The sequence below is a fragment of the Episyrphus balteatus genome, chromosome 3, assembly GCF_945859705.1.
Source record: "Episyrphus balteatus chromosome 3, idEpiBalt1.1, whole genome shotgun sequence".
Taxonomy (NCBI): domain Eukaryota; kingdom Metazoa; phylum Arthropoda; class Insecta; order Diptera; family Syrphidae; genus Episyrphus; species Episyrphus balteatus.
In genome coordinates, this window is record NC_079136.1 from 12,683,917 (window position 1) to 12,707,418 (window position 23,502).

Genomic DNA, 23,502 nt, shown 5'->3' on the forward strand with positions numbered 1-23,502 from the left:
TTAGTAAATAAATTACTTAGACAGAAAACTGCCTCAATTAATTCCTTATCGAACAGTGAAAACTATATGTTTCTATGTCTTCTAGTTTTTGAGAAAATTGAAAAATTATTTTATCAGATTTTTCTTTTTTCAAAATATTTTTTGTTTTTATTTGTTTTTATTTTTCAATTTTCTCAAAAACTAGAAGACATAGAAATATATAGTTTTCACTGTTCGATAAGGAATTAATTGAGGCAGTTTTCTGTTTAAAAAATTTATTTACTAAAATTCACAGTCTGGACAAAAATAGTATAAAATGAGTTTTAAAAAAAAATTTTTCCCCTATTTTTAACTTTGAAATCGATTATTTCAAAAACTATTGGTAATATTATATTGATTTAAAAATTAAAATCAAATGCCCAATTCTGCCTTTTGGAAATGGTATCATTTATTACTGTAAGTGTTGCCGTTGTTTTTTAATAATTTTTTTTTATTTTGATAATTTTTTTTTAGAAAAATGCCCCTCCCACCTAAACGGGGGGAGATAGACCCCCCTCCCAAAGAAAAAAAATGTTTGTATTGAGCTCCTCTACAAAAACCCTTCATCAAATCTTGGCGCCCAACTTATCCTACTACGTGCCGAAACAACATTTTTGTTCTATACCTAAAAGTTCGAATTTCTGTATCTGGGTTGAAATCGAAAAATTTTTTTTTCTAAGCCAATTTTGAAGTGATTTTCATAAAAAATACCTCGATCGATTGGGAAATAGATATAGTTTTAGAATATATTTTTTAAATAGCATGTTGTTTTGAAAACATATACTTTAAATTGATGCCGAAGTTGGGCAAATGACAAAAAAAATTGAATTTTTGAACTTTGACATCTTATAAATTCTAAGTGGTTTAACCGAGTTACATGTTTTATACATTGTTTAAAAGGTATATTTATCTTCTATCAGAAACTGTAAAAAAATCGAAAATGGGTAAAAAATTGTCGAAGCTAGAATTTTTTCAATGGGTGAAGGTCCAAAAAACCGTTTTTTGCCCGTAACTCCAGATTTTGGGGGTGTTAGGGGATTTTCAAATACCGTTTCGTATTCAGTGCGACTAGCTCTACAAAACCTGATAGGTCTCCGCCCGCGTATTTTTTGAGTGTTACACCGTGTTATTTTTATATAATGACATACCAAAATTTTTATAAAAAATTATTTTTTTTAAAACGGCTCTAAAAATACATATTTTGCAAATGAAATTTCATACTAGTTTTGGAGCTCAATTTGGTTTTACGTGTTGTTTTATTTATTTATTTTTTACCTGTATTTACCAGTTTCTATATAAAAAGTCTTAAAAATGTTATCAACTTGAACTCTAAGAGCAAGTTCTTGCTCATGCAAGTCATACATTTTATTTTTTGAGTTTTATAAATTTGTTCACTTATTTGTAACTTTTAAGTATTTAAGTATTTTATATCATAGATCCGACAATCTGAAATTATGTAAGCACTCGTAGAAATTAACGATTTCCTTTTATACAGAATCTTAAGATAATCGATTTGATGAAATACTAACATTGTTTAAACTAAAATAATTGTATTTGCACCGCAATTTTATTAAGTTAATGTTTAAAATACCAAACAAAAAAAACACAAAAAAAAGGGAAAAGCACCTAAAGCTAATCCATTTAGCTTAAAGCACTTAAAGCCAATAATCCATTTTTTTTATTTTTGACAATGAGAACCAATTATTAGAAAATACTGATTTTATTTTTTTAATTGTTGTCCTTTTGGCTAAATATTTTAATTTTGACGTGTAGTTGTTGACAATTCCTACGGGATCTACTAGAGGCTGTAATTAGCCGTAAATTATTTTCAAGAACTATCAAGGCCAGTTTTTGAGAGCCAACATCCTGATTTTAAGTTAATTTTATCTTGAGTTAATTCGATAATTTCTATTTGAAAACAAGCAAAATTAACCATTTGTCTACATGAAAGTCAGAAAAATTTTTTATTTTTGAGTTCATAAACAAAATATCAACTCTTTTGCCTTACTATACATTTTAATATCATCTAAAGTACCTAAAACATTTTCATTATTAAAGTGTTCTCAACTAAGTTTTTTGATTTTCTACCAACCAAATGTCATAACTTCATTATGTTTATCTACTTTTGTTAAAGTTTTTCCAACCTTAGGTACTACCTGCACAGAGATAGATATTTTATCTTCTATATAAAAGTTAATGATCTCTTTGTTCAACAGGTATATATATATGTAATGTACTTATCACTTACCCACAGAGTTGACGCAATTGTTGAAACTATATCATAAGTGGAGTGAAACTACATATATAAGAGTTATAACCATGTATCATACACGTAAAAGTACATAATGTAACTATTCCCACTTTATGATGGTGATAACTCAAACTTCACATCGATTTATCTTCTGTTTTTGAAGGCTCCATTCCATATCTATCTATGTATGAGTTTATTCTTTGTTTAGCTTTCATCATCTGACAACTCAACAATTTGTCTCCTGGTCTCTTCTTGGAACTCTTCGTAATCGGTTCACTATGGTGTATACGTACTATTTTTCCTTCTATTTTGTTTTAATCAAACAAAGTAGACAGTTTTTTTTATATTTTTATTTTTCATCCTTTGTTGAAAACTTCGTCTTCATCGTGTGTATATTCTCAATATTATGACTGAATTCAATTTTTAGCCTTTCTATGGAGCTGCACGTTTAGCTTTCGGCCAAAATCCAGAAGTTCCATCGACAACAACCACAACTACCTCTACAACCACAACCGTTCCCACAACAATAACATCATCTCCAACAACAAATGAAAACATTCCCGAGTCAATTATCACATCACCGCCATCGGCGCAATCAATTGAAACATCCGCCATGCTACCACCAGCAGATGATTCCGTTTCCGATTCTAACAAGGAACAGGTCAATCCACCGGCAAGCATCAGTAAAAACATTGACGACGAACATAATTCTAATCTGTCGCCTTCGTCGTCTACGTCCTCATCATCATCATCATCGTCTGTCGTAAATTCCAATGAAAAAGAACAAGTTGGTGACACTTTTGTTCCACAATTGGAAGCCACAAAGCCGGGACCGGAACGTCGTTCAATGAACGTGATGCCTTTAAAGGTTCTTATTATTCTAAAAACACAAATAAACAAAAAAAAAAAAAGTTTTGCATTTTGTTTTATTTTTGTTTTTTTTTTCTAAAATTGTTTGAATTTGCCTTTATCTGTCTTCTCTCAAGTAAACTACTAACGTTCGCACACAAAATACTATAGCATTGAGAGAATAGTTTGAAATACAGGGTGTTTTTTTTTTCAAATACATGTTTTTCATTTTTTCTTATTTTTCAACCTATCGGATGTAAAGTTTTACTTATCTTATCTAAGTAAAACATCTTTTCTTGAAGTGTATTTGAAAATGAAACACCCTGTAAGGCTTAGTTCTTAGCAAAGAAGTATTTAATTGTAGTTTCACTGAATTTGCTTTTTTTTGAAGTTTTTTTTTATTATTTACTTTGTTTTCTGTTGACTTTTATGTTAGTTTTGTTTTTCAATTGTTCTGTAGATTTATATCTGTTTCATTTCTATTCTCGTTTTGTCCTCTTAAGGACACAAAACATATAGTTCTCTTACAGTGCTTTGTAGATTACCTATTCATAAAATTAGAGGAGTCGTTTGTGTGTGTGTTTTGAAGGAAGCTTTGGAAGACAGATTTTTTTGTTGATGTTATTTTGTTGAAAAGAGTTCTCCAAGGATTCTTTTGTTTGGCGTTGTCTTTTTTCTTAGAAATGTAGAATAAAAGAGATATATTTGAAAAAAAAACGTGCTTCGTTTTATAGAAAAAAAGCAAAACATAAAAATTTTAAGTAGAAGCTTGTTGTTATTGTTTTACTGCGAGTTAAATGAATAAAAAATAAAATTTTACAAAAAAAAAGGAAATATTAAATTATTTCGTAGAATTGTTATAGCCAAACATATTTGCTTTTGACTTTTAAATGACCTTACCTTAAGGATGATGAATAAATTAAATTTATTTATTTTTTTGTTTTATTCTTGATCTCTAAAATGGAGATTTTTTTTGCACTTTTTATTATTTTAGACAGCCGAAAATTTATTAAAACACAAAGATGGACAGTATTCGTCGTTTGATATGGCGCAGTATGTATTTTGGACTGGTGATGAGGCTGGAGTAGCAAGGGCTGTTGAGGAATTCATTGAACAAGGTTTGGTGAGTATAATTGCACTGGCCTACAAAATTTAATTTTTTTTTTGGTGCGGGCACTTAAATATACTTTACTATAGGTTTTTGATGTGCTGAACTCGAATCTGAACTCAGAAATATCCTATCAGCTTCCGTTTTTGAAATATTAACTTTTGAAATTTAAAAAACTCGTGTTTTGACTTATTTTGAAGTTAACAAAATTTTCCCCACATGAACCAAAATATACTTTTCTGAAGGTTTCCGGTGTGCTGAACTCGAATCCAAAGTCAAAAATATCCTAGCAGTTCACGTTTTAGAAATATTTTTGTTAGAAAATGCAAAAAAAAAACGTTTTTTTACTACTTTTGGTGTTATGCCTTAATTTGACGAATTTTTTTTTAAATATAAAACATAACGGTTTCTATAAGAACTATTTTCCTTCTTTCAAGACCCGTTTAAATCTTTGCAATTTCTTTTTTACTGCGAGAGATATCTTAAAATGAAGTAAGTGTGTTTGGCTTAATTTATCAAAAAAGGAGATGAAAATGTGATACATTATAATAAGCCATAAAACTGACGATATCTCGAACAATAAAAAAGATATCGAAAAGATTTAAAAAATTCTTGAAAGAAGGAAAATAGTTCTTACAGAAACCGTAATAAATTGTATTAAGAATAAAATGCACGACTGGGTCGCACGTACTTGCTTTTGTAGTTAAAGCATCTTTATCTTAAATATCTATTGGAAATTTAAGATTTTGTGGAGAAAAAAAAAAAAAATAAAAACAAAAAAAAAATCGAAAGTTAAAAAAATTCAATTTTTTAAATATTTTTTGAAAAACTTTTTTTTTTTTAATTTTTTTTTACATTTTACACTTCAATACCTATGATGTCTGTAAATTTTGAAAAAATTGGCTTATGCTTTGATGAAATATATGAACTTAAAAAACATGTCAATTTTTGAAAAACGGCAACGCCATATTTCCGCTCTCGGCATTTTTTGAGAAAAACTAAAAATGCAGTTTTGTTAGAATCAATAAGAGTACTGCGCACACCAAATTTAAACGAAATCGTTAGAGCCGTTTTCGAGAAATTTGAAATACCTCGAAAACGTTATATGGGAGATATGCGTTAAATTGGAGATATTAAAAAAATAAAAAAAAACGGTCCTAGGAAATTACGTAAAAATCATCTGTACCAAGTTTCAAGCAAATCTATCCATCCGTTTAGGCCCTAGCTCCATGTACAGATGGACGCACAGACGCACACACGCACACACGCACAGACTGACGGACGGCATGACGAAAACCACTTTTTTGATCTTCTCCATCATCGTAATGTTGGTTTTGATTAAAACCTCGATTTTTTTTTCTACACGAAACCAATACTTGCCCTATAGAGCAAGTAAAAATTTCTTCACATAAAAGCATAACCTCAAAAGTAGTAATTTTTGCAACTTCTAACGGTAATATTTCAAAAACGGGAGCTGATAGGATGTTTTTGACTTTAGATTCGAGTTCAGCACACCAAAAACCTTTAGAAAAGTATATCTTAGTCTCGGCACCAAAAACGTTGTTGACTTGTGTTATATTTCAATTGTATGGTTTAATGAATTAGGTTTCACAACCGACCATGATTATTTTCACGATTTTTTAAGTTTGAAGGGCTTATTCCAATAACAATTTAAGTAGTATTTTTCAATTTCCAATTTTGTGCTGTATTATACGACATACCTTATATCATTGTTTGAAATATATGTTTTAAGAAAATTGATCATATTCAAAATATTCGGCTTAAAATATTTTGCAAAGCATTTTTGTCGATTGTGCTAGAGACCTCTTCAAAACATTGTTTTTGAATGCTTGGACAACTTCTAGGGTCGATGAATACCATTGTCCACATAATCTCACGATATACCAAATGATGGTCTTCCATTACCAGACTATGCATGTTCACAGTATCGATATTTTCTAGCACAACAACTGATTTTGGCTGGCCGTCACGAAAATCATCAATAAAAGAATTGCGTCCCCAAAAGTTGAAGTGAGTTTATTGATGCACTCTTGACTTGATATATAATGAAGTTCGTAGAATTTTCACAAAAAAAAAAAGAAGGGAAAAACTGATAAAAGAAGTAAAAAAAAAAAACAATTTTAAAAGCGTTCAATTCAAGCGTTAATGTTTAACTTAGAAATAATTTTTACCGATAGGTAAGAAACTTCACATAAGTTAAAACATTCACCACTAATCTCTAAAGATATAGACATAACAATTGTTTTAAACATTTGAAAACTTGCAGATAAAGGACAATGGATATCAAAATTCCACTAGCAAGCAGCCACAGCATGTGCAAGGTGAAGAAAATTGAAAAATAGAATAACTACTTTCTTTACCAGGCTCACTCATTTAATCAATCAATTGATTGAAATGGCCTAGTTTAAGAATTAAAATCAATATGTTCAAAATTCGGTTAATTTTCAATGAAAAAATTTAATAAGCCCAGCATTGTGAAGGAAATTTTAAAGTAACAAAAACTCAAAAAATGGAAATTTTTGATTTTTTTTATGTTTGTTTTGACGGTTTTGGTATGGAATTTTTTTTATCAATTAAAAAAACAAAATTATTCTTATAGGAAGTTTAATTCTCTACAAAAAGTTTAGAAAGCAATTTATCAAAATGTTGCTTTGTTGACGAGATAAATTGAGAAAACCAAAAAGGGAGCTTTTGCACCCATATTTTCAATTTCCACCTTCTCATATAAAAGCACTCCGCGGTCTTATCTTCTTTTATAACCCATTGAACGATTCCTGCAATAAAAACCCGTGAACTTCTAACATAAACATTCAATCGATATGGAATGCTTCTAAAGGAAGTCAGTGGAAAAATATCCGCGCTTTGATAATAATTTTTTTGTTACCTACTTCTTCTAACATCTCAGTTCTCAGGCAAACGGTTGCTGGCAAACTTATTATTTTACCTACACTTTTAGGAAACAAAATGAATAATGAAACCTTAACAAAATGTGTAGGTATTTATTCAGTTGACGCGAAGTGTATTTAAAATGTATTGATTTTCTGTTCTGGAACTTGAAACCCTTGAACTTGAAACTCCCAGCCCTTAATCCGCCATTGCTTAACATTAACTTCACTTTTTTTATGAAACTTTGTTAAATGTAGGAAAAATAGGTTTGTAACTATTCCACGCGTTTTTAGAAAAGGTTAGGAAAGATAGACCTTTTCATGTAACAAAATACATACAAGGCTGACTTTTCCAAATCTGAGAGAGTGTTGTTAGAAAACCTTAAAGTAAGGATTTTCGGAATGTCAATTCCTGTTGACATCCCTATTCTTTAAAAACACTAAATGTTCTTTATCTCCGAAACTAGAAGTTTGACCTTACAAATTTTTCAGTAAAACTCCATTTTTTAAAAAAAAAGGTTAATTTTTTGATAGAGCCTCTGGCTCAGTCAATTTTGTCTTTTGTTGAAGACTGAACTTAAATCTCTTTTTTTTTCGTCTTATGAAAAACACCCTCTACTTTCTTTTAAAAAAGCACCCTGTAAACCTATGTAATAAGAACTCTTAACTTCAACAACAGAAGAGCTAATGATGCATGTGCCTGGTAATAGGTGGAACCATTATAAAGTTTGTTCTAAAAAACTTCCTGCACCTATGAGTATGTCTGTATTTTATATGGAGTTAAGTAAGTTAGCTATCCTTGAAATGTTCAAAGTTCTTACAAAGTGATTGATAATAGCAAAACAACAACGCTTGATCTCAAAGCAAAGGCTTGAATTGATTAAAAAAAAAGTTTCAAGATTATTAATTTCTTATGCTATTGGTAGAGCTCTGGTAAAGCTGTGATTTGCGTGTTTGGTCGATTTTCTATTTTGCACCTATAAGTTGCAAGAAAAAAAATTAATTCATTTAAAACACGACATAAAATTGAACAACACAACAATGAAGGTGTTTCGGTGGTGTGTGGTTTTAATGTTAATAAAGAACGATAAAACCGTGTTATTTATTGTTGTACATAAATAAATCCTTTTTTTGAATTAAGAAAAGTTAAGCTAAGCAAGGTTATAATCTGAAGAAAACTTTTCTATCAAGCAACTAAGAAAAAATAAATCAATTACTGTGTCCTTCCCTGAAGGAAAGGAAAAGGGTATGAAAAAGTGACCTAAATTTTGAAAGGAAAAATATTTTTGTTTTTTGCTCCATTCGTCTAGTGGTTCCTTACCCAGGAGTTAAAGGAAAGTTTCACAAAGCTTAAATAGCTTAAAAAGTTAGGTTTCCACATTTTATGCTCCTTCTTCCATTTTTGCCCTTCATTTCTAGCCAATTCATCATAATTGAACCCAATTTCGTCGGCAGGTGTATAATATTGTTCGGTCAACACATTGAATTTACATGCCCATTTTCTCCATATTGATCTATTTTATTTATTATTTATTGGGTTCGCAGTTTGTATCTCTCATTTGTGTACAATTTCTTTCTTCAATTTACTCCTCTTTTTTTACAGATGTCCAGAGAAAATGCTATCAAATTTTTGCGTGACATACGTTTAGGGATCGAGTACTTGCAAAGCTCTTATGCCAATCGTGTATTCCCTGACCAATTAAGGGACAATTTTATTAAGGTTTGTGTATACATTTTATCATTTTTGTTTTGGTATGAATTGAATATGTTTTGTCAGACATAAGTTTCCAATTCAACTAAGTGTTCTTTATTTGCACAAATGGAATTACAGAAACACTCTCACAATCCAATGCCAACTGAGGTTCCAGCTATGACAACTTCAACTACCACTACAACCACCACAACGACAGCCCCAGAAACAACCAGAAGACCATTACCATTGACTACTGAACGAACGAGGTCCTTCGTTTCAAGGGAATATCCTGCTGCAGCAGGTAGTGGCCACCATCAGATGGCTTTGAATCATCAACAATATTTGGAGAAGACAATTGAAAGTATGCCATCACGTATGCGATTTCAAGATGTTAACAATGTTCACCATCATGAAAGAGGTAAGTGGAAAGAATAAGTAACACTCTGCAGGGATTGATTTTGTGAATTTTTATGACGTTCACTTTTCAATATTTTAATAAGCAGTTGTAACCACTTAAACATGGTTGTTTTTCCTAGTTTTGTGGTCATGTTGGGGATTCAGAGTTTATTTAAATTAAGATGTAATTTGTTGTCTTCATTTTTGTGTTTAGTTGGGTATAACTTGGGTCATATTGTACATCGTATAGTACATCGCTTATTATAAAGAAAAACAAACTTGGTGACAGAATTCAGCCCTGCATGACACCACTTTGAAGATCGAAATGGTGTAACATTTTTCTATGCAGAACGTTGCATTTGTATCTATTGTGTGTTGCTTTTATAAGCAATAATCTTATCGGGGTAAAACCGTTCTCTGCAAAGAAATCCTAATAAGCACTCTATTGATCCTATAACAAAAGCCTTCTCTAAGTCAATTAATCGATGAAGTGGTGATCAATATTTTCAACGAATTGTTTAATTATAATCAGAGTGTTGATGTTATCTAAACAGGATGCTTTATAAACCTACAAACATGGACACCCCATTCAAATTTAAATAAAATGCACGACTGGGTCGCACGAACTTGCTCTTAGAGTTAAAGTTGCTTAAATTTTTAAGACTCTTTATATAGAAATTTGGAAAAAAAAATAAAATACGTTTCAAAAAAAAAAAAAAAATTAAAATCTGAAATCAAATTGCCCTCCAAAACAAGTATGCAGTTTTGATTGATATATTAAGATGCATTTTTAGAAAAAAAATTTTCAAAAGATTAAAAAACTAATTTTTTATAAATAATTTTTTGGAATAAAAGTTTGAAAATAAAATTGGTATGCCATTTTGTAGAAATCACTAATTAACATCTAAAAACAAAATTTCAAAAATATTCAATGTCCCGTTTTCGAAAATTTTCAAATTTTTTTCAAAAATCCAAAAATTATTTTTTTGGAAATTTGTTTTTTGGTTTATATTTAAATTGTATAAATGCTTCCTTACAAAAAGTTTCGTTGAAATCGAATAAGCAATTTCGGAGATAATCGGATTTGAAAAAAAAAAAACGATTCTATCGCAGGTACCGTTAATAATGATTTTCAAAAAAAAAAAATGTTCATTAGAAGATAGACAGTAGCTTAAAACTAACATTTCAATTTTTTAAACAAAATCGTTATAGCCGTTTTCGAGACATTTCAATTTTACTAAAATCGGTATATGACAAGTACCGTTATTTTTGGTCCAAAAATTTCAACTTTGGAAACTTTTATACATTTTTGAAAACTGCAATAACACGACAAGTTTTCCAAATAATAAACCAGTGCCACACCATACAAATTTTGTTCAGGGTGTTGCCCTGAAATAAAAGAAAGAATTTGAGTTTTTATAAACCATGTTAATTAATTTGCAGCAAAATGGCGTACGAAATAAAAAATATTTTGATAAATTAATTATTTCTTATTATTAGGCAATGTTTTAGTGAAAGAATTGTAAAAAACAAAAATCAATTATGAGCGGAGGAAGCAAAATACTGTTGCAAAGTCGGGATTTTTCGAAATTTCACAAAAACTGCATTAAATCGAAAACCGTAAGGATTTGGGATGAACAAGTTACCAAATTCTGAGAGCCCTAAAGTTGGCTTATCAGCATATTTCGTTTGATACATTACTTTTGGGACACCCTGTATAGTACCTTATATCTCAAGTAAAAAAATTGTTACGATTAAAAGGAATATATTTTTTTTTTTTTGGTTATTTAACTTTTTTGAGAAAAACTAAAAATGCAGTTTCATTGCAATTGCTTTCAATATTATGTATGCAAAGTTATCGTTAAAACCGTTTTCGAGTAATTTGCTATAACTTTAATAATTTGTATTTGAGGTACACTTCCTATGAGAGATATAAAAAACTAACAAAAAATAACTTTCAGAATTCTATAAAAATCATCTACACGAAATTTGAAGAAAATCCGTCCACCCGTTTAGGCTGTGGAAATGTGTACAGATGGACGCACAGACGCACCACGCACAGACGCACCACGAGAACAACTTTTTCGTACGTCTCCATTATCGTAATGTTGGTTTTGATTAAAATCTCAATTTTTTTTCGACACGAAACCAATACTTGCCTATAGAGCAAGTAAAAATCTATTTCTAACAAAAATTATGATTTTGTATACATTAGGCGTGTTTTTTCTACAACTCAGTAGCTACTCATTTTTTTATTTTATTCGAAAAACAATAAAAACAAATAATACTTACTTGTGTAATTTTTATTATTGTTTTGCGAATAAAATCAAAAATGAGTAGCTACTGAGTAATAGAAAAAAACACGGCTATTTATAAGCTAATATAATAGGTACTTTAACATTTTAGCTGAAACTATCTTCTATCCAAAAAATTGAAATTGCTATCTCTTAAATATAAGCAAGTATTCGGCAACTCTACTCAAATGCTTAAAAACCACAAAACCACTTATAGTCCAGTAAATAAAGGAGTTTTACCCTACAAAAGGTCCGGTAGTTCTAAATTTTTGATATGTTGTTAGGTATGGTTAGTAGATAGAAAAACCAAATTTCCACAACCACGCCCCCTCCGCCCCCTTCAGCATCACTGAAAAACCATAGAAATCTGGCACTTTTTTCACTTTTATGCCCATAACTTTCTTCTGGTGCATTTTATTGAAAAAAAGTTGTTGGTAGACTTGTAGAAAACATAATTTTCTACAAAAATGATCTTGGTAGTATTTTTATACAACCAAAAACAACGAAGTTATGAAGCTTCCAAAAACATGTTAAATTTCGGATTTTGCAATAATTTCAGTTTCTTGTCACTTAACAGTGCTATAACTCTTTAACAATTGACTTTTACGCAAAAGTCTTCATAATCAATCTTATAGACAATTTAATTACCTAAAATAAAATGTAAACCACTTTGATTTTGTGAATCAAATAACCGAGTTAGGGCTAAAATAGTAAAAAAGTATTTTTGATAGTTTTCGAAAATTTTTTAACTATCCATTAAATGAAGGATTTGTATCCCACAAAAAGTTGGGTGGTTCTTATTCTATATTTAATCAGGTTTTAATGGTAGATTGAAAAAAAAATCATATCCACGCCCCCTCCGCCCCCTTAAGCATACTCCAAACACCAATTCTGAATTTTTTCAGTTTTATGCCCGTAGCTTCCTTCTGGTCATTTAAATGTGCAAAATTGTAGAACACAAAATTTTCTACAACTTGCACATCCAATATCCACCAAACTAAGAATTTTTCAAAAAAGTAACAATTTCCGATTTTATTTATTTTTAGTTTCTTTTTTTCAGTTTCTTACCTGTTTACAGGGCTATAATTTCCTAATTTTTAATTTTTAGCCAAAAATTCTTTTGTAGGGAATTCATTTTCATGAATACAACTTTTATCTTTTGATAAGAACCTAGTTTAATATCTCATGTGCTTATAAAGCGGTGGGCTATGAGTGGACGAAGGTAAAAGAATTGGGGTATGAGGGGCAGGGGTAGCAGGTGGGGAAATATAGGAGTAATAGGTGGAGTTGAAGATGGTGAATTATGAGAAAATTTGGCTTCGTTGAATTTTTCTTCAAATTGATCGATGATATCTGATCTTCTTCGTCGTCGTCTTCATAAAAAATTCATGTGGACGATTTTGGCAGGATTGTCCACAGCAAAACTTACAAAATGTGAACATTTAAGTCCCTCTTTCCTGCATCTGCCAGCTCCCATGCATCTAGGCACATAGGTATTTGCATGACACAGCTTTCATCAATTTTTGGGGAGCAGGATCTTGCACAGTTTTAATGAATTGCAACACGTGGCATCCTCTCGTCCAGCCCCATTCCAGAAGATTTTTCTCAATACCCATCCACGCCATGATCTGGTGATAAGTCCGGAAGAAATGAGAGTGTGCTGCATCTGTTGTAGGCGGTAGTTTGCACAAATTAAGTTTTGTTGAACTACTCATAAATTTGAAATTTTGAAGAGAGCTTAGAGATTGACCACTGTCCTCTCCATATAATATAAACAAGATATGTTCTTCCGCCTCCGATACTTTCTGAACTCTGGCATTTGGGCCCTTAACTTCTCTGCAGCTTCAAGTGCAGAGTGGTTTTTGAAACATTTTGCAAAATTTGTTTTTTTCCGAAAACAAAGATGTTTGAGGTGGTGTCACATTCACTTATGGCATGAATGAGTAAGACGTTCTCCATAGATTTGAATGTGAAAAATGAGAATTCATCAGATAAATTGTTCCTCCCAGGTTTTCGAAGGTACATGTTATCGGCCCTAGGTATAATAAGTCGATGTCTTCCTCAAAAATCTTTGAAGCTCTATGGTACCTGCTTTAGATACTAATTCTGGCGCAACTGGAAGAAAGCATCCGTACGTTCGAGTTGAATCAGGGGTGGTTGTGGTTGCATGATAGTAGAAACTTCAAGTAGCTGCGCCTCGTGGTGACTTGATGAAAAGCCAAGGGATTTAATCATATCAATGAGAAGCTTAGGAAGGGGGAAAAGGAAGGATCGGGGACGAGCAGCAGCTATAAAAGCATGGGATAAGGCCAAACATTTCCTTTTCCATTTATCCAAAGGGCCACTCTTATTCTTCAGTATTACAGTTTCAAAAAATAGAGGATGGGTACTCATCTGTATTAGACCGAATGACTTCCAAAACTGTGCTGCTTTGAATACACTCAACCTTCTCCATACTTCTTAGGAAAACAGGATTTGACTGTGCTATTATCAATTTTATAATCACCCGTATTGTGATTTACAACTGTCAATCGATTTTTGATAAATACTGAAATTTGGGATTTTTAAACCAAATTATAGGAAAACTGGTCAACTGGAATTTTGTAATTAGATTTCTGTATAACGACTAGGACCATTATCTGCTTTAAAAACTTTTTTTAATTAAGTAATAAGATATTAAAATTAAATTTGTATCAACTATCGATTGATAGTTGTATATTAGGGTGGTCCTTATTTGATAAGAAGTTACAAAAGCAGGGGCGATATTCTGTGTCCAGTGTTGGGTAAATGGCGGATTTTTGATATAAACTTCTTAATTAAATATGGTCAGGAAGGGTTAGAAATACAAATTTGAAAAAATTAGGACTTATTTTTAATGATTTGGAACCATTCTAGGGGGCGTCCCCAATTTTTTGTTCCTATGGAGCACCCTTTTGTATATAGCAATAAGGCTGAACCTCCTTCGATCGTACTTGTCAACTCATCAACTCATGTATGAAACTTCATAAAACTGAAAAAATGCAGAATTGGTTTTTGGACTATGGTTAAGGGGGCGGAGGGGGCGTGGCTATGAAGGCTATGAATTTTTTTTCAATCTAACATTAAACCCTGATTAAAAATAGAATAAGAACCACCCGACTTTTTGTGGGATAGAAATCCTTCATTTAATGGATAGTTAAAAATTTTTCGAAAACTATCAAAAATACTTTTTTACTATTTTAGCCCTAACTCGGTTATTTGATTCACAAAATCAAAGTGGTTTACATTTTATTTTAGGTAATTAAATTGTCTATAAGATTGATTATGAAGACTTTTGCGTAAAAGTCAATTGTTAAAGAGTTATAGCACTGTTAAGTGACAAGAAACTGAAATTATTGCAAAATCCGAAATTTAACATGTTTTTGGAAGCTTCATAACTTCGTTGTTTTTGGTTGTATAAAAATACTACCAAGATCATTTTTGTAGAAAATTATGTTTTCTACAAGTCTACCAACAACTTTTTTTCAATAAAATGCACCAGAAGAAAGTTATGGGCATAAAAGTGAAAAAAGTGCCAGATTTCTATGGTTTTTCAGTGATGCTGAAGGGGGCGGAGGGGGCGTGGTTGTGGAAATTTGGTTTTTCTATCTACTAACCATACCTAACAACATATCAAAAATTTAGAACTACCGGACCTTTTGTAGGGTAACCCCCTTTTTTTTAGCTTCATTTATTGGACTATTATTTTACAGCCAAAATGTATTGATAGAATTAAAGGCTAAAACAAAGGTACATCAGATTTAGGGTGAGACCCTCTTCTATCCTGAAAATTTCGCTTGTGAATATACGAACAAGTAATCAACAACCCCACTCAAATACTGAAAACTGTTTTTCCCATTTGAGCAGTGTTTCCGAGTTCTTGTTCGTGTTTTGGAGATGACCCCAAAATTTCAAAATTAGAAGAGGGTCTCATCTAAGGTCTATGATTAACTTTTAATTTGATTATGTTTGCGACTTTTTTTTTTAGATAGAAAAGAGTTTAAAGGCTTTATTGCGAGTGTCGTTTGTAAGTCGATAAACGACTTTTGTCGAAAATTGTTCATCGAAAATGAATTTTGATCTTGTAAAATTCTGTTGTGAACGAAATTTTTCGTTTTATCGTTCGATCTTTTTCGTTTACAATTTTAAATAATATTTTCGTCGAAAGAGATACACAATACCAAAACAGATATTTATAGATTCGATCGACTTTTATCCCATCCAAAGTTGAACGACACTCGCAATAAGGCCTAAGCTAAAGGAATGTGTTTATTTTAGCCTTTTAGGCCCAAAATCTGTCAAATCACGTACGAATTTTTCCCATTTAGTGTATAGGTACTAAATTATACCTTATTATTTGTTCAAAAAAAGGCTTTTTGCTGTGTTTTTTTTTTTATTTGCAAAGGGTTGCCATATTTGTAGACCTAATTTTTTTTATATTTTATTTTACCTATTAAGGTTTTTGTTTTGGATTTTAATTTTTTTTTTAATTGATCAAACTATGACAAAACTAGTCATGTAAAAATTTTTCTTTTAAAACAGGGTTGCCACAGGCCACACAGGTTTCAAGATTTTTTTTAAACATATTACTGTGAACACCTATTAAGGGATTATCATTTTCAATTTTCAAACACAGGTCAAAAATCCAATTTTAAATTTAATTTCTTGTTACATTTTGTGCATTATTTCCAAAACCATTTTACATAGTTCCAAAATTAATAAGTACATCTATGACAAAAACTTTTTAATTGAAAACACTTTTAACTCCTGTGTTTTCCATTTTAATATTCGTTCCTTAACCTGTAGATTATACGAAAACTTTTCCTTCTTTGTTAGAAAATGCCATAAGCGACGACAAACAACAATGTACCTCTACCTCTTCAAGGATTCAAAAAAAAAAAATCGATATCCTTTTTATATATGAATATAAAACGTACAAACAATTAAATTTTTGAACGTGATAAGGATAACAGTCAACTCTATTTAATTTTATAAAAACTTTTCAGATTTCAGTAACAACATCCTTAGAGTAAAAAACACACTTTTATCGTCTTTACGCTAAATTGCATTGCATTTACCTTTTATAAGAGTTCCATTGCATTATACTGATAAGTTAAAAGGATACATTTTCTGTGATATACTTTAGGAAATTAATTTTGACAAACAAAAAAAAACTAGATAATTAAATAATTGAAAATAACAAGTTACTTAACAATATTATATCATTATTTCCTAGAATAATGTACGATAAGATAAAACATCTGTTTGAGACTTAAAAAACAAATCTTTCAAAACTTTCTCTCCGTCATATGTGATGGGATAAGTTTGATGAGATATATACAAAGAAAAGATTATTAAGTGCAGTTTCCTAAATATTATATCTTCCTCGTGATGACTTTGTAGTGCTTTTTCTGTTTCTCTTCCAAGATATCCAAGTTTAGTTTGACAACAAAACTTATTAGTCTTCCTTCCAACTGGAGTAAGAAGTTTTCAAGAATAATTTCTAATGACATTCAGGGGTGTTTTTGGCAGACTAGGGCACCTCAATTCTCAGAATCCACAAGTTAATAAAGACTCCATCGTTAACAAAATATGGTTTAAAAGACTCTCTAAACATGATAACGACTTTATTCTGCATGAAGCATGACATTCGAAACAAAATTACTCGAAACATCACCCAGACACGTTTCGCAAAACTTCGTTTCATGACCTTGGTGACATTTTCGTATTAAATTCAATCTGGAAAGAAACCAAATCCTCAAACAGAAACATAAAACCTCTTATCCTTTTTAATCTTTAATATTTTGTTACTTTGTATTTCTCTTATATTTTCCTACAGAACGTTCCGAACATGATGAAGCAGCTGGTCGTGCCAAGATAGCGAAATTCCTTTACACAGAATTCTCCTTGGAGGAAGTAATTTATCAATTGGGCAAGGTAATAAAACCAAAACGACCGACGCACGATGTTAACGGAGGAGTGTATTATATATATTTTCTTTTTCTTTTAAATAACTTTGTCCAGGTAATGTTCTCAGAATCACTATCCCATGGTTCGGATCAAGCTCAACAGGAACTTCAGCGATTAACTGACTTCTTGGAAGAGGAAGGCAAACAAGGAATGATATCTCCCGAACTGCAGAAGAAAGTCTTAGGTGAGTTGTTTTATTTTTGATAATTTGAAAATGAGGAGAATGAAACAAATTTTCTAGAATTTTTCGGGGCGAGTCGTAAAAGTTTTTTTTTTCTAAATAAGTTATTACCACCGACAAACGGAATAGACAAGATGAAGCCCCACAATTTTCTAGATAATATTTTGAGCAAACATCCAACTTCTGAATGTTGTTTTATTTCAGAAATTGTGCGGTGGGGTATTCGAGGAAAAAAAAGGAAACCTTATTTTGATATGATGAGCCACCATGTGAGATGTAGGATCAAAATGTATAAACAGAGGTCAAGGGTGGATATAGGATATTATTGTGGTAGCACAAGCATACATATTTTTTCTTCCTTTTTGTTTTGTGTTGTGTGTCCTCTAGGGAAAAACAGATTTCCCAATAAAGGATAATGTGTTGGTTACTTTTTTGAATATTAAATGAGATATATGGAAGGATGAATGTTAGAGATTTAGTTTGGAATTTCCGGAAATGGGTATATTTAAGGGTAACCGTTTTTGGTATGCTTTTGATCTTTGATGTGTTTTTTTGTTTTTTTGTTTTTCATTTTTAGAAAAAAAAGTCAAGACCTTGACAATATTGCTATGAATGAAGTGGGTTATTTTTTTTTTTTTGATAATTTAAGCTAAGTATGGGTTTAAACGTGTGGAAGAGATTTATTTGATTTAAAGAGCCAGGATCTTATGTCGTTTGGTGATATATGTATAAGTGCTCATCTGGCTAATGCCAATGAAATCTTATTAAAGATTTTTGTAATCTATTCACATTAGTAATTTATTCGCACTCCATTCACTTAAAAGTCGTCGTTTAAAAGAGAAAAGTTTAAAATTTGTTAGTAATTTGGCTGTCTTCAATTTTAAGGGCCAATTTATTGAGCTTCCATTAAATTTTAAAATTTATCGTTTTAGTTAAGAGCGATTTTAAACTATTGACGCCTTTAAGTAAACATCATTAAAAATTAATTAAATTCACTCTTCTTTAGTTAAAGCCAATACTTTTAATGGAAACGTTCAATTTAAAACTCTGTTAAAAATATCCTAGGGAATTTTTACTTTTTTTCAATTATTCAAACCCTCAAAAGCAACGATTTTATCAAATTGAATTTGAAGATTTTAATTATAAACAATAGGTATGAAAAAACATAAAAACTAAGGCACGTAATTTTTTTGTAGCTGAAAACGCAAGACGAAATCCCACAGACGAGAGTCGCGATATACAAAAGTGTTCTCAAATGTTTTGAGATGATTATGTATATAATTTTACTAGTAGTGTTTTTTTTTAAGTGGAGAAGATAAATCTAGGAGATCTAGTTAGTTCTATATGTGCCTTTCTGAGCTAAGAAATGCATTTTCTTTGAATTTTCTGTCTATTAAAAATCTAAAATGAAGTGTTGTCTCTCCCCTCTAAATATCAATGAAAGAATTTCTGGTGAGTTGCAGTCATTTTATATATGCATAACTTATTTATGGAATAAATACATTTACATATGTATGTACCTACAAAAAAATTCGCGTCTGGACTTTATTCATAATTGTTTTGTTGTTTTAATATGTTTTAATAATTTTTTAGCTCATTTGACGTTTTTCAAATAAATTAATAAAATTAAACAATACAGAAATGACATTTGTCTCTAATTGAGAGTGAATAAATAGAAATCCTGTTTAAAACCTTAATTTGCTCTAAAAATCCCTCTTAAAAGGTCGAATTTGGCGTTTTAACTAAAATTGCTTTAAAATTTAATGCTCAATTAATTAATGATGTGAAACTTCAAAAAAATCCTGAAAAGAGACTGAATTAAACGAATTTTGTTTTTAAATTTAAGATTTATGGAGAGTCGATAAATTGGGCCTAAATAGGGACTTTTTAAATATAATGGAGTGGAGGGTGAAAAAATTGGGGGCTAAGTTGTATGATGCTTTTCTTACAATAAATATATGTGGAGCCACAGTCTGAGTTAATAGGACGATAAATTAACTCGGAACCTGATATTTTTTTCAAACGACTTTTTAAGAGTGTTTTGGATACTTTAAAAAAAAAGTTACAAAAACTGTTGTCGAGACGATTTAATTTTAGCAATAATAATAATCACTTCAATGGATCGAAACTGGGTATTATGATTTTGTTATAGATTCTAAAACCAGATTTGGACGAAATTAAAATAGGACCACACTGCAGGCACCAGCTTTACAATACAAAAAGAATTATCAAAATTGGTTCACTCAGTTCAGTGTTATGACTTATGAGGTAACAAACATAAAAACAAAAAAAAATGTATATGATGTTTTTTTTAAGTTGCTTGGCAAAAATCGGCTTAGTCCCTCGGCTGAGCCAATTCCGTTTCGGCATCAGTGGACTTATACGATACAAAGTGAAGTGAGCTTTCTTGAAATTGCCTCCTATAGATATTTGACATCAGTTTTAGCTGTTAACTGCAATTTAGTTAGCCCACCCTTGGTTCTCAAATTATAACGGAATTACTTCTTTTCACCTCAAAAATCACAAAAATTAATTTTTTTTATTAAGTGTAAAAATTGTTGGTTTTGCACTGTAGTTCGTTTGCCCAACGGTGCAGCCCAACTTTTTTTTTCTTTTTTCACCAATTTTTCAAAAGATACAATAAAAAACTTTTCTCATATCAGAAACCGAAAAAATTATGATTTTTTTTTCCGTGAAAAAATCGATAGCTTAAACCAGTGGTTTGTTTGTCCAAGGTTAGCCCAAGATAGCCCAGTTTTTATTTTTGCTATTATAGAAGCATTATTTTGTATTCACCTCAAAAAAAAAAAAAAAATAGTACGCATACACCAGAGTGACCATTTTTAAATTTATAATTTAGATAGAGTAAATTTACTGGTGTGGGCATTGCTACTCAAATATTTTTTATTTGACTTAGAATTCTTACTTTTTTGTAGGAAATTAAATGTTCTATAGGTATTAGGTATACAATTTTTATTGTAGAATTAATTATATCTGAAATAAAAAAAAATGGCTTTCGTGACCTATTCTGTCTCACTTGGGGAAGTAACAGTAAAGTCATTAATGACACTTTTATAGAACGTTCAAATTCTGAGTAATTTGCTTTTTGACTCATTGAAATAGCATAAAATTCAGTTAAGCTGTATAAATTTAAAAAAAAAAATTGTTTCAAACTTACGTGTATGGGAAATCTTCAAACGCGGATAGCGAGTGCTAAATCTTAATTTAGCATTTTAAAAAATGCACTCTAGTACACATAATATATTCAAAATCTATTTCATTTTATTTTTACCCTTGCAATATGAAAAAAAAAAGAACTGTGGTTGGTTTTTTACGTAAGTTTTGACGACAATTAAATTATTGATATTTCGTAAGGTTATACAACAAAAAACAAATCCATTTTTCATAATCACATTCTACGTGAAATAAAAAATTGAAATGCGTTATACAATGTTTTGTGATCCATAAAATAAGTTTTTTGAGAGAATGTCTATTGTCTACCACAGTGCAATTCCATTCAAACTGAGTATTACGCTTAAAGGACGACAAAATTATTTAATTTAAAATAATATTATTTTTTTTTTAGTATTAACTGACAGGTTTTTCTCTCAATCACATAAATAATCTGGTTTACTCAAATGGTTCCCATCCATTATTAAAAAAAAAAAATAAATAAATTAAAAAAGGTATTAACACAAAATGTATGAAGAGGATGTATAATTATTTTATTTGGTTTCATCATATTTTTGAACATGCAACAGGATTAAATTTAAAAAATCTACAAAATGAAATTAACAGAATTGAAAAAAAAAATTCACCACCGCGTAAAAAGTGCTGACATTAAATTCGATTTTATATTATATAATTCAATTTAAAAAAAAAAAAAAAAACTGGAAACTGCAATATTGCAACATTTATGCAGTGAGGATACATTGCAAATGAAATGCATGTGTGGTATTTGTTAAACTTGAATTGAATGTATCAAAAATATTACTTGAACATATTTTTAACTCTCTGCAGGTAAAGGTAAAGTATCTTAAGGTTGTTTTTTTTTCCATCAAGGTTTCCGGTTTCCTCGATTGTCGACAAGATTACTAATAATAACAAGATAAAAGATACAAGATAATAACTCAAATAACTCAAAAATTTTATAAATCCTAATTTCATTTGAAATTTTTTGCAGATGTTCTACTACAAGCATTATCTGATACCTTGGTTGAGCATCCTGAACTATTGGCGGCAGCACGAGCTAATCTTGGTAGTTCATTCGATAAACTTCCAAATAATTCTTTAGAATCAAAGAACTAAACAAAAACAAAAAAATATTCATTTTATCTATCCTTTAATCTCAAATAAATAAAAAATTAATAGCAACTAACATCTAAATTTAAACTCTTAAGGCTAAAATATACATAAAAAAAATAAATTAAAATATAAAAATGTATCAGAGTATCAAAAAAACAAACAGAAATATTATTATAGACTAAGGAGATATCCAAAAATGCGATAATTTTATCAAAAAAAAAATATAAACAATTTTGAAATAGTATTTACCTAATAAATAAATTATTATAAATTAAAAAAAAATATATATACATACATATATTTAAGATAATTTACACAAAAACAAAATTAAATTAGAATGATTTTATAAACAAATTAAAAATAAATACTCGTGATCGTAACGTATATACATATTTATGTATATATAATATTATTATACTATAAAAAAATATATTTAAATAAAATTTAATACCATTGGCATTATAGTAACATTTTCGAATACATATAAATATAAATACATATATAAAATATTATATAAATGTTTACCTTGCAATAATATTTGTTTGTTTATTATTTGGAATGGTAACAGAAAATGAAAAGTAAAATAAAATAAAACAATGAAAATGAATGGCTTTATGTATAACCCCGTGTTTTTATATAACTTTTATGACAATTAAAAAATTATATACGTATATCATTATTTTAGTTTGTTTTAAAAGATTTGTTTTTAACTTAGTGCAATTTATTTATTATTGAAGCCATGAGAAATTAATGAAAAATATAACAATAAGCAAAAATGAATGTACATGAAATCACTGTGAAATAAAAATTAGATTTTAGGTAATTTTGTTTTATTTATTTATATACAACGCGATCCTTACAAAGAATATGGTCTTTAAAGTGTTGATGAAGTTTAGCGCTTTTAAAAAATAAGAACGCTTAAAAATTTTATACGATTGAATAAAATGCTAAAGCCATTTTAGTAAAGTTACTAAGTTTAAAAGAAGAATTTTCTAATTTTAAATGATTTTAACATTTTACTATCTCTTAACATTTTAATAGAGTTAAAATTAGCAAATGGCTGCTTTAACTTTTAGTAACTTTCTTAATTCATATGAAATTATAAAAATCTATCCACATAAACCTGACAAAGGTTCAAAATGCAATTGGATAGGTATATCTAACATTTAATTTTTGACGAATTTTTTTTATGGAGAAAAGTTCTTTTTTCCTTGGAGCTTCACTGCCTTTTTGATCTTTCAATGGAAGTGTTGAATGTAATAACAAATTCATACTGAGGAAATGTTGGCTAAGAAAAGTGAAATAAGGTGTTCTGCATTTCACTTATTTACATTTTCTGATCGAATTCCAAACGAAACGGTGCCATATAAATAAGGTCAAGTATATTAATTCCAACTTTTTAGCCCAGAGTTGGCTGTATTTCTCTTTTTGTGGGAGTGAAATAAAGCTGACTGTTGAAAATTGGTTTTATTTCTATTGAAAAGTGAAATTAGGCCAATTTTTAAAAGTTGGT

The 23,502-nt window shown here is 29.9% G+C and overlaps 1 protein-coding gene across 3 annotated transcripts in view; it reads left to right on the top strand.

Annotated features, from left to right (window-relative positions):
* The window catches only part of LOC129917197 (uncharacterized), a 139,270-nt gene extending 116,458 nt beyond the window's left edge, over window positions 1-22,812 (top strand). For 2 of the 3 annotated variants that reach the window (XM_055997592.1, XM_055997593.1), the window contains 7 exons: window positions 2,697-3,137; window positions 4,113-4,241; window positions 8,736-8,852; window positions 8,964-9,243; window positions 17,373-17,470; window positions 17,558-17,687; window positions 21,868-22,812. In XM_055997592.1, the coding sequence (XP_055853567.1) occupies window positions 2,697-3,137; window positions 4,113-4,241; window positions 8,736-8,852; window positions 8,964-9,243; window positions 17,373-17,470; window positions 17,558-17,687; window positions 21,868-21,992 (1,320 nt within the window). In that variant the 3' untranslated portion in view covers window positions 21,993-22,812. The remainder of the gene's footprint in view (window positions 1-2,696; window positions 3,138-4,112; window positions 4,242-8,735; window positions 8,853-8,963; window positions 9,244-17,372; window positions 17,471-17,557; window positions 17,688-21,867) is intronic. The other variant, XM_055997594.1, reaches the window with a different exon arrangement.
* Window positions 22,813-23,502: the final 690 nt, after the last annotated feature.